At 39.2% G+C, this 16,096-nt stretch overlaps 1 protein-coding gene and 1 pseudogene across 1 annotated transcript in view; both read right to left on the bottom strand.

Annotated features, from left to right (window-relative positions):
• Positions 1–16,096, bottom strand: part of Fbn1 (fibrillin 1) — a 206,242-nt gene that overhangs the window by 97,500 nt on the left and 92,646 nt on the right. The window contains exons 7-10 of the mRNA XM_090358457.1: positions 12,824–12,949; positions 6,732–6,857; positions 4,900–5,058; positions 591–776 (exon numbers count right to left, since the gene is read on the bottom strand). Coding sequence (XP_090214583.1) covers positions 591–776; positions 4,900–5,058; positions 6,732–6,857; positions 12,824–12,949 — 597 coding nt within the window. The remainder of the gene's footprint in view (positions 1–590; positions 777–4,899; positions 5,059–6,731; positions 6,858–12,823; positions 12,950–16,096) is intronic.
• LOC150046512 (small nuclear ribonucleoprotein G pseudogene) lies at positions 7,412–7,631 on the bottom strand (annotated as a pseudogene).

Raw genomic sequence — 16,096 nt, 5'->3', positions numbered from 1 at the left:
ATTGAACATCATTAAAATGACTTAGAACATCGTTGATCAGTACCTCACCTAATAATAATGGGAAATATGCTAAGTCATAAAGGAAGGAGGACACTCTGTGGTCAAGGCCACTGTACAGGTGTGTTAGGAGAGCATGTTTCTATCTTTGCCTTCAGAGACCACATGTGCACAGTGCTACACGCTGACAGGTGCCACAGCCTAGCTGCAGCCTACTTTTCCACCTGCTTCTCCTGATCTTGCTCAGCTCCTCATTCTCAAGCCTATCTATATTTTGGGGAAATTCCTTGTTGTATAGTAAACAACCCAAAGTATAATTTCATGCCTCCTCTACTATTAATTCATTTTGTGAATCAGATATGTGTCTTCCATAACTCACTATCTCTTTGAAAATATAAAGAACAAAACAACATGAATTCCTGGAAAAATACAAAGGACTTTTATTTCTATCTATGCAATAGGACAATTAAGAAATGAATATACAATGCTATATAAATTAAATTTTTAGCCTGATAATTAGGAAACTGATATAATCTCTAAAGCAGCATAACAACAATAACAATGACAACCACTAGTAGCTTTCATATTCTTACTTGGTGGCTCCCGTGATGGAGATGGATAGGGATACTCTGGCGGCGGCTGGGGGACAGGAAGTACAGATCCAGGAGGAAAGCCAGGAGGAAAAGGTGGAACTGCAGGACCTGGGCCCAGGGGTGGGGGAGGGTATTCTGGTCTTCCAGGCAATATCATGGGAACAGAACATAGTTTGTTGAAGTCCTCTGGAAAGAAACAACACAACATAACACAATCAGCTCAGCTGTAGTTCATACCGTAGGTCCACTGCAGACACTCTTGGAAAAGGAATCCTTGAATAAAACCCATCTTCTAAGCACCCTGGTCAATAGGAGAAAAGGAAAACAAAAACAAAACAAAACAAAACAACAAAAAACTCTAAATGGGGGCGGGAGTTTGGCCTAGTGGTTAAAGTACTTGCCTAGCATGCAGGAAGACCCGGATTCGATTCCTTGGTACCACATATATAAAAGCCGAAAGTGGTGCTAAGGCTCAAGTGGTAGAGTTCTACCCTTGAGAAAGTCCAAGGACAGTGCTCAGGCCCTGAGCTCAAGCCCAGGACTGGCAAAAAAAATAAAATAAAAATAAAAATAAACTCTAAATGACTTTAGTGCCATTCTTAATGTCCACAGCAAAAAAGCATATTGGAAGCATATAGAAGTCTCTACCTATAGCAAAGTCTACTTTATAGAAAACATTGTTACAGTATCTCACTTTGTTATCTGATATATTGAATTTATTTGTATTTGGTTATCTGAAACTTGATAGGGAAGGGGGGAAAACCAATACGGGGAGTGGGTGGTGAGTGGGGGGTATCAATGTATGTGAATTAATGCACCTTCTATCTTGCAAATATCATGTAACCCTTTTATTAATTACAAGAAAATATATATATATACATATAAAGAAAACAACACACGAATTCTTCTCTCCAGTCCCACCTGTGGATTTTGGAGGGCTCTAATGAGTACACCAAAACACTTCGACTTGGTGTAACTGCAATGGGAAGTCACCGGTCTCCAAAAGAGGTAGGAGGTGACTGACTAGATGAATCTTTTAGATCATTTTAGATCATGTTATCTGGAACTCATGGGAGGCAAAGCTGTTGCAAAAGGTCAAGATCAAGAGGAGGATGTCCAGACAAAGGAGGTGAGGATGGAGGTAGACAGAAGGGGACATACTTGCCTAAGCATGTTTTAGAAGTAAGTGGGTAGGGCCAGGAATCTAGCCTAGTGGTAGAGTGCTCATCTAGCACGCACAAAGCCCTGGGTTTTACTCCCCAGTACCACATACTCAGAAAAAGCCAGAAGTGGCATTGTGGCTCAAGTGGCAGAGCTCTAGCCATGACCAAAAAGTGTCCAAGGACAGTGCCCAGACCCTGAGTTCAAGCCCCAGGACTGGCAAAAAAAAAAGAAATGAGTAGGGGCTGGGAGTTTGGCCTAGTGGCAGAATGCTTGCCTAGCATGCACGAAGATCCACATACATAGGGGGAAAAAATGCCAGAAGTGGTGCTGAGGCTCAAGTGGTAGAGCTCTAGCCTTGAGGAAGTTCAAGCACAGTGCTCAGGCCCTGAGCTCAAGCCCAGGACTGGCAAAAAAAAAAAAAAAAAGCAAAGAAAAAAAGCAAAGAAAAAAGAAGTGGGTAGTGTTTGGAGAAGAAAGAAACATCAGACTGAGACTTCAAAACTTCTACACTCATAATTCACACTCCCAACTCAGAGTAAGTTTGTTTTCATAGAATTCTATTAAAATAGAATTCGATTCTATTTTATCTAGAACTTCAGCCCACGGAGATTCTGTAGTACTCAACTGTATTTAAAAAGGATTTGTATACTGCTTATAGTTTCCTGACTCAGGATGCTATAATCTCTTCTGTCAAACCACAATGATCAAAGACTACTTCCTATCGTGAGTTATTGTCTCACCATGAATATGCATCACTCCCTGGGAACCTGCTGCTGCCATATTTCTACCACAGAGACTGTGTGGTCTTTGAAGTCAAGGATCATGTACAACTCATAACTAGTTCACATTCTCAGCTTGCCTCTGTAAAATGTACATAAGAGGATTTCATTATATGGTGGATTTAACTGAATGACAACTATATTAGGGGTTGACTTTGTTTCCAAGCACTTGTTCAGTGCTTGTGCCAGTTCATTTTTCTTTTTTAAATTCCTTTCAGATTTTGTATAAAAAAGTAAAACAACTTATCAGTATTTTTACTAATTAGGTGGCTATATTACCTTAAGAATGCCATTAAATTTGTCTTAACACTATAGGAGGGTGCATCACACTGGGTCCTAAACTCCTTCCTAATTTCTAGAGATTATTTTCTCATGGACTACTTTCTATGAAAGATCAATAATAGGTGCCAATTTTGTTCAACTGTTTCTATCTTCCCTATCTCCACTTACCCCAGAGATGTTATATATATATATGCATATTATATATAAATATATGCCATATATAATGTAATTCTATAAATTCTATATAGTTATATATTAGACACATAGGCCTATATACACTGAAGTGCTAGCCAACCTAAAATCCTTCCTAAATCAATCTTTTCTTTCTTTTTTTAAAACTATATCAACCTTTTCATAAGTAGAGCTAAGAGTTCGATAGCTCTGGTTCTTGAACTTCTGAAAAAAAAATAATTTGCTTAATCAAGGACTGTCTCAGGATTGAGCATCTTCTAGTGATGCATTCTGAGAAACAATTCCCTGAAAGGCAACACACAGGAACCTAATTTGTTCTGCAAAAGTAGGTCTTCCTGCTAAACTATCCTTGCCCCTGTCCTTTCTCTATCAACACAAGGAATCCCTACTAGTGCAGCTCACTTCCAAACTGGCAAATGCATTTAAAAAGCAATTTCCTGGGTATCAAAGCCAAATCTTAGTAGGAAGTCACATGCTTCTAAATAGTGATCTAGCAAATGGTCCTGCATTTAACTTAAATGAGTAGACTGGAGAGGCATGACAAAGAACAAATCAATAGAATTTATGGCTTGTTGGATCATAATATATAGATAGATACAGATACAGATTTTATTGTTTCTTTAATCAACACCCACAATTCCCAGCAATAAACAGAAAACTTACATCTGTGAGCTAGTTTGTAACCTAGAGGGATGAGAAACTCACATCTTGAGCAGAGTATACTTTGAAGACTCATGTTTTCTCTGTACTCATCTATCCTCACAGGCTACTACACTTTTCAGGAATCAGGTTAAAGAGGGCTTTTGAGCTCCATCTTGGTAGAAATAGTGGGGGGGAAAAGAACCTATCAGTCCTTTACTGTACCTAAAAAGCCTCCTATAAGAAAGATTTTGCTAAATACTCTGAAACTATAAAGAACATTATATATATATTATATATATATGAGATTACCATGAGTTGGATCTCTTAATGGGACTTACTGAATTGTGAAAAAGCAATCCACAAACCTAAGTAGGTACAAGGTAGACATTACAGGACTATGCTATTGCAATGTTACAAACACGAGAAAGATGGCATTTCCAGCTGGGGTTATCTTGGGAGGCGCATGGATGGAGTTACATTTGACCAGATCCTTAATACATAAAAATGTATATAGTAAGAAAAGACCTGAACTGAGCAGAAGTTTCACGATAAAAGGACAGATTGCATTTAGAAACACGCTGACTACAATAAGGAAAACTGAACTGCATGTCTAATTAGAAAACAAAGCTGTCATAAATACCAACCATTAAAGAATGAATTGTGATCAAATCCGGGAATTATAAATGTTAGGAAGTAACTTTTTTTTCAGGAAAAGGTGTGCCTTGGACCATCCAATATTGATTGAGTTCATCCTGGGGAAATTTTTTCTCTGGACAGTCCCTAAACACTAATCCTTTAACTGAACAAGAGATGAGTTCTACTTTGGGAAATGTGGTAGCTGGGGATTTCACACAGACTCTCTGGGAGGCTTCTGTAATTGTTCAGACTATAGAAAACTGAAATTTTAGTGGAAATGAAAGGACTATAACCAATAATTTAAAAAAGATTCATGAGGGGAAAAAATCAACAGAAACTAGCTATAGGAAGAGGAAAGGACAAATGTGTGCTCTAGGAAAACAGTTTTATCTTTCTGGGATGTTGTGTACCGTGATTAATGAGTAGTATCGGAAAACAGTTTGCATTTCCCCTGTGCATTATCTGAGAGATTCTCCAAGAATGTCACCTCTTACATTTTTCTAGAGTCTTATTTGCTTCCCTGAGCTCCCCTTAGGTCTGTACTATGCACAGACAATGCCACTAGTTGTAAGGGCTGGGTTGGAGTATGCTACAGTGACTGGAAGGGCTCTTACCTGTTGATCTGATGGGACATATCTCAGGGGCGACTGCGGCTCCTGGGGACCAGCATCGGCCAACATCACAGCAGCACTGCATTTTGGTGATGGACTGAGGCAACTGGTTAGAGCAGCGCCCATTTGCTAGAGCTGTGTAACAGTATCCTGGGCGGACATCTGAGGAGACAAATGTGCACACGTATACACACATTCAGTGAGAACAAACCTGTGACAAGAAGTTCCTGCCTCGGTCCCTCCATCTCTCATTCCAAAGTACTGGCAGAGCTCACTCACACCTGGGTCCCTCAGAAGAGAAGCTGAGAGCCCGGTGCCTGTATAAGGAATGCCTTGTCTCACACCTTTGGCCCCTGTGTGCTGGTGCACTCAGCTGAGGTCTCATGCTCCAAACTCTAGGTGGGAATGAATGATTAAAGGTGTATGTGCCATAGGAAGAAATGATCCTAGGAACACCACTAGCCATGTCAGTCACTATAAAGACATGTCTATATACTGAAGGCATACTGGGTTGTCCTTGCCTTCAAATTACTTCATTTGAGCCACTTTAGGAAAACATTTATATAAACGTATTTTAAAACAACATTAAATCTGTGCTATAGTCTCTGATCCTAGCGATCTTCCTTATTTTTCAGCTGGAAACTGTGAATCTGTGACTTGTGAGAAATTTTTAAAGGTACTTCACAGTCAGATCGAATATTTCTCAGTCAAGATTTCCTTCGGTACCAAGGTCTTAACAGCTTAATGAAGCTTTATATATTTGTAAGCTCCACACACAAATGACTGCAAATTAATAGTTCTATAAAATAAAATCGTTCAGAAGAGTTATATTTTTGGCTGAATGGTGTCTTTTAAAATAACAAGATCAGACACTTTTCTATGTACCACTTTTATTGGGTTCATCTTCCCTGACATTTATGGCATGGAAAGTTGGGAAGGGTTTTAAGTGGTATAAGGCATATGACTAGAGGCACGAAGGATCCAATCTGCACTACAATAATAGGTTGGTAAGTTTGTGAGAGGATTAGAGTGTGAAGCCCTTTATTGGGCTGTGCCTGCAGGCACTTGAATCTTAGGATTCTGGAGGAAGTCTTAGCACTTGTTAAATCTAGAAGCTGTCAAATATTATGTGATATCTTACAAAGAAGCCAAACATTACATCAAATAAGAATGGAACTGTCAGGTTGTGGAGAGAGACAGAGCCACAGAGTGAGTGAGAGACCGAGAGAGATAGAGATAGAGAGAGAGAGAGAGAGAGAGAGAGAGAGAGAGAGAGAGAGAGAGAGAGAGAGAGAGAGAGAGACAGACAGACAGACAGAGAGAGAGAGAGACAGGTAGAGAGACAGAGACAGACAGAGAGAGACAGAAAGAATCCTCCCTTTCACTTTCCCTCTCTCCAACTTCTGCAGCCCTGTTGGCCTTGCCCAGCACCTGAAGAATCCACTGGGCACAGACTGAAAACCACCAGTTTCCAAATCCTGGTGGAAAACTACTTGAGATTTTTGAGCAACTGTGTAACAATCAAAGCACAATTTTATGAAGATAAATCTGACAGGATGGACTGTATAGAAGCCAGGAAGCAGAGAGACAAATGAAAAGATCATTGCAACATTTCTGACCTAAATGAACACTGAACCTGTGAAGCGACCGAAGACGAGGGTGACAGATCCCCACACCAACCACAGGATGCCTCTGGTTTTAACAGGTTGTTTGGTGTATGCACTACATGCATGCATCATGTAAATCATTATGTGTCTCCCCTCTTCTCCCCACCCCTGCTTAACTGTGCTTCCATGAAGCACCGGTGTTTGCAGTCATATCTTCATTAAACCTACCTACACATCTGGTGCCGTCAGGAGAGGTGTAAAAGCCAGGAGGACACTTGCAGAAGTAACTGCTGACTGTGTTTGTACATTCGCCCCCATCACAGATTCCAGGAATTGTGCTGCACTCATCGATGTCTGGAATGTAAAAGAAAAAGAGGTTTGGTATTTGTAGAAGGCACAATAAAACTATCACTATAGGGATTGGGCTGTAGCACTAGTTAAATCGTGTCACTAGAAGCAGGCATCTTTACAAAATGAAACCCACCCAGAGAAGTAGTGGTTCCAGAGTGCATATTTCTCTCAACACAGATTTACCCAAGGGGTTTACCAAATTCATGAGATTACAGCAAAGTAAACTCATCCCTCTTTAAAATTGAAAACTGCGCAGTTGTTTCAACAATTAACTTTGGTATGCCAATATGCCAGATGTCATTTAGTTTGAAATTTCACTTTTCCTCTCCTCTACATATTTTATATGGAATCACACATCTTACTGATTATTCTATAATCTTCACTGCTTCCTCTGCTGCTTTGCAATCTGGTTTTCTTTTTTCTTTTCATTTTTTTGCTTTTGCAAAAGTTTATTGAAAAAAGTTAACTATAAAAAATGTGCATAACCAAATTTTATACAGTAAAGTAGCCCCTTTGGAGAGGGGATGCAGATTTCTGATGAGCTGTCATTATTAAACTCATTCCAAGGCTTCTAACATAGTATTTCCTCGTATTACCATTATCCCAGTGTTGTTCTGCTGTCCACAAGTAGCCATCTCCACACATTCATCTATTACCAGATTCATAAATGGATCAAATCCACACAGTATTCCTTGGACATGTCTGCCACCATTTAGTTTCAATGATAGCATCTCGTCCATAATTTTTTTTTAGCTTGGGAGGGTGAGCTTTGCTCATGGTTTCTCCTCGGTGGGCTCAGAGATGCTTTGGAACAGAACTTGCTGGCTCCTTCACATGCCCGCGGAAGCGCAATCTGGTTTTCTACAATCAGATAACTAAATCCTTGTGGTCTGAGAACTGAACAAGAGTTGGCCAACTTGTGTGGCTGGACTAGGGTTGCAAGGACCATCTTTGGTTTCTCATTGGCACACCAAACTCCCATTAGTTTTCTGTGGGTCTGGGGAATCTAAGACACTGAATCTCCCCAGATTTCTCTTGAAGAAAGGCTTTGCTGTCCCAGCTACTGGGAGGAATGTCAGCATGTTACCTTTGGCTCTCACCTCCTTTGGGATCATTGCCTGAGTAGCAAAAAGCTGCCTCATCCAAGGCACCCCACATCTGATGACAGACGCATCTCAACCCAATGCAGAACAACTCTGAAGGTCACTACAACTCCCCATTTTCCTCTGGGGCTAGCAAAGGAAGTTGTTGGGGTACACCACAGAAAACCTTCTCTGTCTGTACATTCTTTTTCTCTTCTCTTCCTACTGAATACTACACAGGCCCTGGACTGTGATACAGGCTGACTTCAAATAAGAAGGTATCTTCTCTAGTCTAACTTCTACTCTGCACCTAACAAAGCAGGGCTCCTACTGGAGCAGACTTGAGTATATTTGAGTCAAAAAGGCATTCCTCTTTGCTAGGCTAGATGGTAAAGCAAACAATGTTGTATTGTTTATAGGAGGGCCAATGCTAACATAAACAGTGCTGTCATTGAGAATCTGTGTAATGGTAACGGGGCACATCTTATTTCAACAGATTCAAATGTTGCTGCTGTCAAACACTTAAGCAAAGAAACAGGAAAAAATATCTTAAGGAGCATTTTAAGCCTGGTCTTTATCATAGATCTGTCTTCAGCCATACTTTCACCTAATACAAACACACAAAACAAACCAAGCAAGGGTATCAAAGAGTCTGTGGTATCCCGAACCTCATTTAAGAGCAGAAGACAAAGCAATAAACAAGTATAAACTTCCCACAAAATGTCCCTAAAAGATAATACCAATTGAAGAGCTACTAAACGTAACTATCTGCTATATATCTATAGATCATCTCTCATTCTCTAATTATTTGTATATACTTATGCATATACATATATACACATTGTGTGTGTGTGTGTGTGTGTGTGTGTGTGTGTGTGTGTGTGTGCTGGTCCTGAGGCTTGAACTGAGGTCCTGGGCGCTGTCCCTTAGCTTTTCTGCTCAAGCTTAGTGCTCTACCACTTGAGTCATAGCTCTGCTTCCAATTTTGTTGGTAATTGTAGAAATAAGAATCTGACAAACTTTCCTGCCTGGGCTGGTTTTGAACTACAATCCTCAGATCTCAGTCTCTTGAATAGTTAGGATTATAGGCATGAGCTACTTGAGCCCAGTAAAAAAATATTTCCTCCCCAACTAAATGCTATTCAGGAAGTAAAAGGTGTATACTGTGTATAGTAGAGGTAATAAACTTGCTCAGAGCACACTGTAAGGATATGCAAAACTATCACGATGAAACCCCACCTTACTAATGTATGCTAATTCAAAATGTTAGAATATTTTTAGCCTATTAAAAGAAACAATGGTTATCATCCTTATTAAGGCCAGTGGTTATATAATCATCAGCAAAGATTAAGTTCACCAAATACAGTAGTGGAACTATTTAAAAAAAAAAAACCAACTTAATTTGGTAAGGCTAGAGGATACATCTTTTGCATACCAGCTAGGTTAGAAGTAGGCTGTTTATCTTTGAAGATAACCATAGCAACCATAATAATGGGAGTACATGTGTGCTGAGAATCAGGCATTATCTAAATACTTTAGGGATGCCAATTCATTGAATGCCCACAATGAAGGTGTGAACACAGGATCTGATTGCTATACCTCTGGTGTCCAGGCATGCCTCTTTTGTAATGCCTCTTTTATGACACTGAGTCCCTCAAGAAACTATAGTGACTCAGAGATGGCAGCCATGTGGCTAGGATTATATAAGAGAATGAGAAATTATAAGACAGAGTGAGCCACAGGGCTCTTTTGCCTAAATGCATTAGATGCCAAATGTCCCATGCAGTAAGAAGGAAAGGCCCTCAAACAGCCACAGAGGTTAACCCCCCTCCATAACAATATGTCAAATAGCTCCCCCCCAGGAGTCTCTTGGGTGTCTGAGAGGATAAAAGCTTCTAATAGCAAGTGGTCAACACATAAATATGCCATTATATGGAAAGAAGAAGTCTTAAGGTCTTTTAGTTTATGTATTATGGAGTGCATGAACTTAGAAGCCACATTTTAAAAAAATCTTTTGCATCATGCAGTGCTTTTATAATTGTTAATGATTGGGATGATGACCATCTAAATCATAAAACATTACTGGTTAATTAGAATCCAAGGGAATTCTTCCAGAAATAAAACCTAATCCCTTAATTATACTTTTTACTTTTTAATTTCCTTCCACTAAAATCTATGCAAATATGAACTTGGTTTCCAAAAGCACTTGTACTCTGAAGTTGTTGGAAAAAGCAACAAAAAGGTGGGCATAAACTCTCTCTTTTTTCTCAAATCACAGCCATAAATCTCTTTTTTCTTCTTTTTTTTGGGGGGGGGTCAGTCATGGGGCTTGAACTCTGGGCCTGGGCACTGTCCCTGAGCTATTCAGCTCAAGGATATGACCCTCCCCCTTGAGCCACAGCACCACTTCCGGTTTTCTAGTAGTAAATTGGAGATAAGAGTCTCACTGTCTTTTAGGGCCAGGGTGGTATTGAACTATGATCCTTAGATCTCAGCCTCCTGAGTAACTATGATTACAGGTGTGAGCCACTGCACCCTGCTTCTCTTTTTCTTCTTAAATGTACAGAAGTCTACCCATCATTACTTAATTACTTCCCTTTGTTAATTTATACTTAAAATGCACCTAGATTGTGCATTTTTGTATAAACATTTATCCACAAGTTTTAATGTTAGGGAAATTAGGTTATTAAAAGGGAGAATTCTGGAAAAAAAAAGATCTCATCAAAAGCAATTTACAGCACATTTCCTCAAAACTAGTGGTAGTTAGCATGCTGTAAATTTACTAAGACCCATTTGATTTCATCAGTGATCATATAAAATACTATTTTAAAAAAAGAAGCCTGTCCAAATCAAGAAGAAGATACATTTAAAAAGTCAACAATGCTTTTTTGTTAATGCATTTTGATCTTAACTGTCCTCCCAAGGTTCTAATCTTGAAGGTTTGGTCCCCAGCTTGGGCCACTACTGTATGTGATGGAACTTTAAGGTCTAGTGGGAGAAAGTTAACCTCCGAAGGAGACACCAGCACCTCATCCCCTGGGCACACTCTCCCCTGCCCCCTGACTGCTTCCCAGCTGCAAGAGGTGAACAAGTCTCCTTCACCAGTTGCCCCTGCCATCATCTTCTTTCTATGAAGATTACATCTGCATCTTTTTTTTTTTTTTTGCCAGTCCTCTACCAATTGAGCCTCAGCACCACTTGTGGCTTTTTCTATGTAGGTAGTATCAAGGATCGAACCTGGATCTTCGTGCATGCTAGGCAAGCACTCTAGCACTAGGCCAAATTCCAGGCCTCTACATCAGTATCTTCTGTCTAGTCTATATCCACAGACTATTCCTGATTGTTAATTAATTGGTCTGTCAAACAGAAAATTAACTCTAGGCTGGAAGCTATCAAATTCCAAAACACAAAATTGAGACTATGTTTGCCCTAAATGTCTTGATATTGTTGCTATCTCTTGGAGCTGAATATATTAAACTGAGAAAAATTCTAAGTGTAAGATACAATCCATTATTTACAAAGATTCTGTGAAAATTCTGAATGTTATAAATTGACACTGAATTAAGGTCATAAAAAGATTTATTCAACAAGACCTGAAATCCTACACTATGAGAACTGAAATAGTGTCAAGGGCTAGAAGCATGGCTCAGGGGTAGAGTGCTTATTTATCATGCACAAAGCCCTGGGTTCGATTCCTCTGTACTGCATACACACAAAAAGTCAGAAGTGGTGTTGTGGCTCAAGTTGTAGAAAGCCCAACGAGAGTGTCCAGGCCCTGAGTTCCAGCCCAAGTACTGGCAAAAACTAATAATAATAATAATATCAAGTGTCAAGGAAATACAGTTGTTTGTTAAAAATAGACATAACAACTTTCCTCTGGAAAATATATTATAGTCTACATTACATGAATTCAAGGAAAGAGAGTTACTATCCATTTATTTTCTGAACACTCTATCTCACAAAGTATTACATTTGAAATTCGGGCTTCCTTTTGCAAATAGAGTCATGGTGACCAGGATTACATTTTATATCATACACATTTTTAGAAACAAATGTAAAAATTGATTCCAACTTATTTTTCTGACTAACATTAGAAATGTTTCTATTTGATAAAGCATACCATATACTAAAAAAGAAAATTTTAAAATATATTTTGATAGTCCTGTGGCTTCATTCAACTCAGGGTCTGGGCAGTGTCTTTGAGCTTGTTTTGCTCAAGGCCAGCACTCTATCACTTGAGAAACTGAATCACTTCTGGCTTTTTTGAGTAGTGCACTGGAGATATGAGTCTCATGGAGTTTCCTGCCCAGGCTAGTTTTGAACTGTGATCCTTAGATATCAGCCTCCTGATTATCTAGGATTACATTCATGAGACATTGGTGCCCTGGCTAGAAAAGAAAGTCTTAAATTTGTACTAGGAACATAAATATATGGCTTAATAGCCACTCCCCACCAAGAAAACCCAAACATACATTGTAACCAGAAAAAAAAACACACCAGATGATATATTATTCAGAATAATATCTAATGATCAGATTTAAATTCTTATGTCTAGAACTGTGCAAAAAAAAACATGCATCTTGAACATTTTAGACCAAACACTGGCCCCCAAATATTTCATGTTTTAATATTTAATTTGATTCAGATGGATCTCTTCTTTGAGGGGTCTATAATGGTGGGAAAAAAAAGCCGCAGAGTTTTTTCTTTCTTCTCAATGGGAGTTCAACAATATAAAGGAATCGTATTCCTAGTGGGAATATTCTCTTTACACTTTCATGGAGATGACACAGAAGGATTGAGGAAAAACTTGCAAACAAATGTGTGGCTGATGTTGACTTCTGTCTGCCCTCCCCATCCCCCTTAGTTAAAAATCATGAGATTTCTTACCTTCACATTTTTGTGACACTTCATTAAATTTGTGTCCAGCAGGGCACTTGCACTCGAAAGATCCAACAGTATTAATACAATTTCCTCCTTGACAGAGCCCAGGGATGGCCTGGCATTCATCCACATCTGTCAAATTTTGCAAAAGACAAAAGATTCATGTAAAACTTATTTATATAAGGAAATATGATAGTTTATCCATGGTTCCATTGCCCTGTTTATATCAATGTGTGAATGACCACGTCTGGGATATGATAAGGCAAACGATTTCTCTTAATTGCAGAATATAAAGTAGTTACATAGCAAGAAAAATATTCGTTATTTTCCTACCTTGTGTCCTCTTCTCATACAGATGAGACTAACTAAACTTGTGAGTTTTGTTCCATAAGCAGTAGAATATATGGTATGACGAACAAGGCCTTTATTTACTCTCTGACATTCACCTCCAGATTGGTAGTAATCATAAGACTTATTCAAGAAATCCTTAAAAATTAAAATGTAATAAAACTACAATAAGACAACCTTTAACTGTTGTACTAAATGGCTTAGTTACAACAAAATTTATGCAAGTTTCCTCAGACTACATAAAACAGCTTATGCTTCATATGATTGGCCTTGTAAAAGTCTCATGCAGTAAATGTTAACTCAGGAAATCAGGGCAGTAGTGAGACAAGTGTCCTCTCAGCTCTGCCGAGGCCTTAGCATTAGACCTACTTTGTTGGCAAAGCAGCTGCTAGAGGGCATTTTCTTAAAACCAAGTCTCCAACACAAAACCTAAGTCCCTGCACAGTTCTAGAATGTTCTATGAAACCTCTCTGGCCTGATCTACCACCACCACCACCACCCCTGCCTACCATATAGGTGTCTTCTTCAAATATATCAAAGATACTGCTTTTGAATGTTCTCTCCAACACACAATGGGGTTCATTCTGTCCCCCACCTCAGTCCTTGACCAGTGCCCCTCAGCAGTGAGCTCTTCTCTGCCCACTGTAATACAAACATCTGGTGCCCCAGCCTGCACTACTAAAGGATCTCATACATAACCATTTTGTTTTACAAACTATCTAAAAGGAAAGGCTCCACAGAGCACAGAACTCTGTCCATTTTGTTCAGTGCTCTATCCAACCACATAAGGACCCGCTTGTGTTCTGTGTAGAACCCCAACTACTAACCTTCCCAGAACAAAACAAATCATCCCAGCTATGGACACTATAAATATAGGTGTCGTTCTTTCCTTCTCTTTAGACTGAGAACTCAATAGAATTTTCAGTGAGAGTCTAATGTTTGTTCCTGTAAATTGAGTATTCTTTTAGAGCTCTTAGAAAGCCAGTGTCTTCTTTAGCTTCACTCTTAAATCAGTAAAGCAACAGAGTAATTGCCATTTGTAGGCAATTCCTTGTTGAGAAATGTCGGCATGCAATGAAAGAGGCACTTAAAGCAGAGCCATTTATTTTGGCATGCAAGTGTCACTTCCTGTTTCCGAGGACTGCTCTGACCCACAAATGAATGACTATATTGAAATATAATTGGATTAGGTTTCATAGTCCATTTGAGTTTTGCCTTAGAGCAGAATTTTCCATTCTCTTGATCGCTTGAATATGTTTATTTATAATGTTATTTCAAATCATGGTCTCACAGAATGACAAATCTTGATGGTGATAAGTCAATAGAAAATACACAAGAGGTCAGCTCTCCATTGACTCTATGTACAAATGCTACAGACATGATAAGCCCCCCTATGAATACAGGTGTCCACAGCCCCTCACTTCTGCCAAGAATGGCAAAGACCAACAAGAGACAGCCCAGAAATTAAAGTATATTATCCCCAAACCAAACAACATCCAGAAGAAATTCATTTTCCAAATGGCAATATAAAAATACTACTATTTTGGTGTAATGAGAGTTCACAAATTGTCTTAATTTAAAAAAAAAAAGTCTTTCCTGGTAGGTATACTGAATAGCTGATAGGAGGAAACAGGAAGTAGATTTTGGTAAAATCCTGACTGTATCCAACAAATCACCAAGTAAGGAATGGCCAATTTATCCCTTTCCATGTTTCTTCTCTTTCCCCTCCTTTTGCGATCACCTTAACCTCTGACCATGGGTTTGTGGACCGATAGCCGGACACTGCAGGCCTTCTGTTCTAGTCACTGTCAACAAGTTCATGGGCATTAGCTAACTTCAGAATACAGTGAATTACAATTCTTCAGAACTCACTGGGACTTTTTTTGAGGGGGAGGGAAAATAGGGGGATAGGAGAAGTCTTGGGGCTTGAACTCAGGTCCTGGGCACTATCCTTGATCTTTCGTAAGGCTAGCACTCTACCATTTGAACCACAGCACCATTTCCAGCTTTTTCCGTTTATGTGGTACTAAGGGATCATATCTAGGCCTTCTTGCATGCCAGGTAAGCACTTTACCATTAGGCCACGCTCTCGGCCCCTCACTGGGACTTTCTAAGAATGAGAAATCTGAGAAGGCACCACTTTTCTTAAAGCAACAAAAGACTACAGTCCTGTCACCAACTCCCAAAGCTGGTATTTTAATTAAACTACTTCTTTATTTGGTGGCATTTACTCTTATTTTTTAATAAAAATTCTACAGGTAATCCTTTTGTAATCCCAGGAGTTTCAAAGTAACTTTGTGTTTTACCTGACATTATGTTCGAGTACATGCAAAGGAGTTACATGTGGCACACAGAAAACCATGGCCAGTCTGAAGAGTATCAGAAGTGGAATTTACTGAAGTATAATTTAATGGAGACCCATGGAGTTGTGTGACCAACGAAAAAGTCTGCGTTAGTGTATAATATTTTTAGTATTAACACACAGAGGACAGCCAAACTGTTATCGCTTTGCCTCACTAAAGTATATCCTGAGTTTTCTGAAAATATTGTATTTTTTGTTGTTGTTTAAAAGCACTAACGGAAGCAGAGATGGTCTGGAAGTTTTTGGTCCCATCAGTTTAGCATGGAGCTGCCGCTGCTCCCTTCCTCCTGCTTCCTGCCAGATATCTAGACAACGGAAGAATTTGTACAGCTGGAAGAACTAGAGCAAAAGCCAGGAACAGAGTAAGGGCTTCTAGGAGGCAGAAGAAAGGAACAGGCAACATCTGGGGATATTTAAAAGTGTGAAACCAATTCTAATTTATTTCTGACTTATTAAAAATATGCATAATGTAGCATGTCAAATGTCGAGAGTAACAATTTACTTCAGGTCACTTAAGTGCAAGCCAGGAGACACAGGCACTCTTAACAGTTTCAGAGGAAGAAAATAAA

Source organism: Megascapheus bottae, chromosome 25 (assembly GCF_031878675.1).
Source record: "Megascapheus bottae isolate mThoBot1 chromosome 25, mThoBot2.hap1, whole genome shotgun sequence".
Lineage (NCBI taxonomy): Eukaryota > Metazoa > Chordata > Mammalia > Rodentia > Geomyidae > Megascapheus > Megascapheus bottae.
The sequence above is the reverse complement of the archived record's forward strand: the minus strand, read 5'-3'. Positions and strand labels throughout refer to the sequence as shown.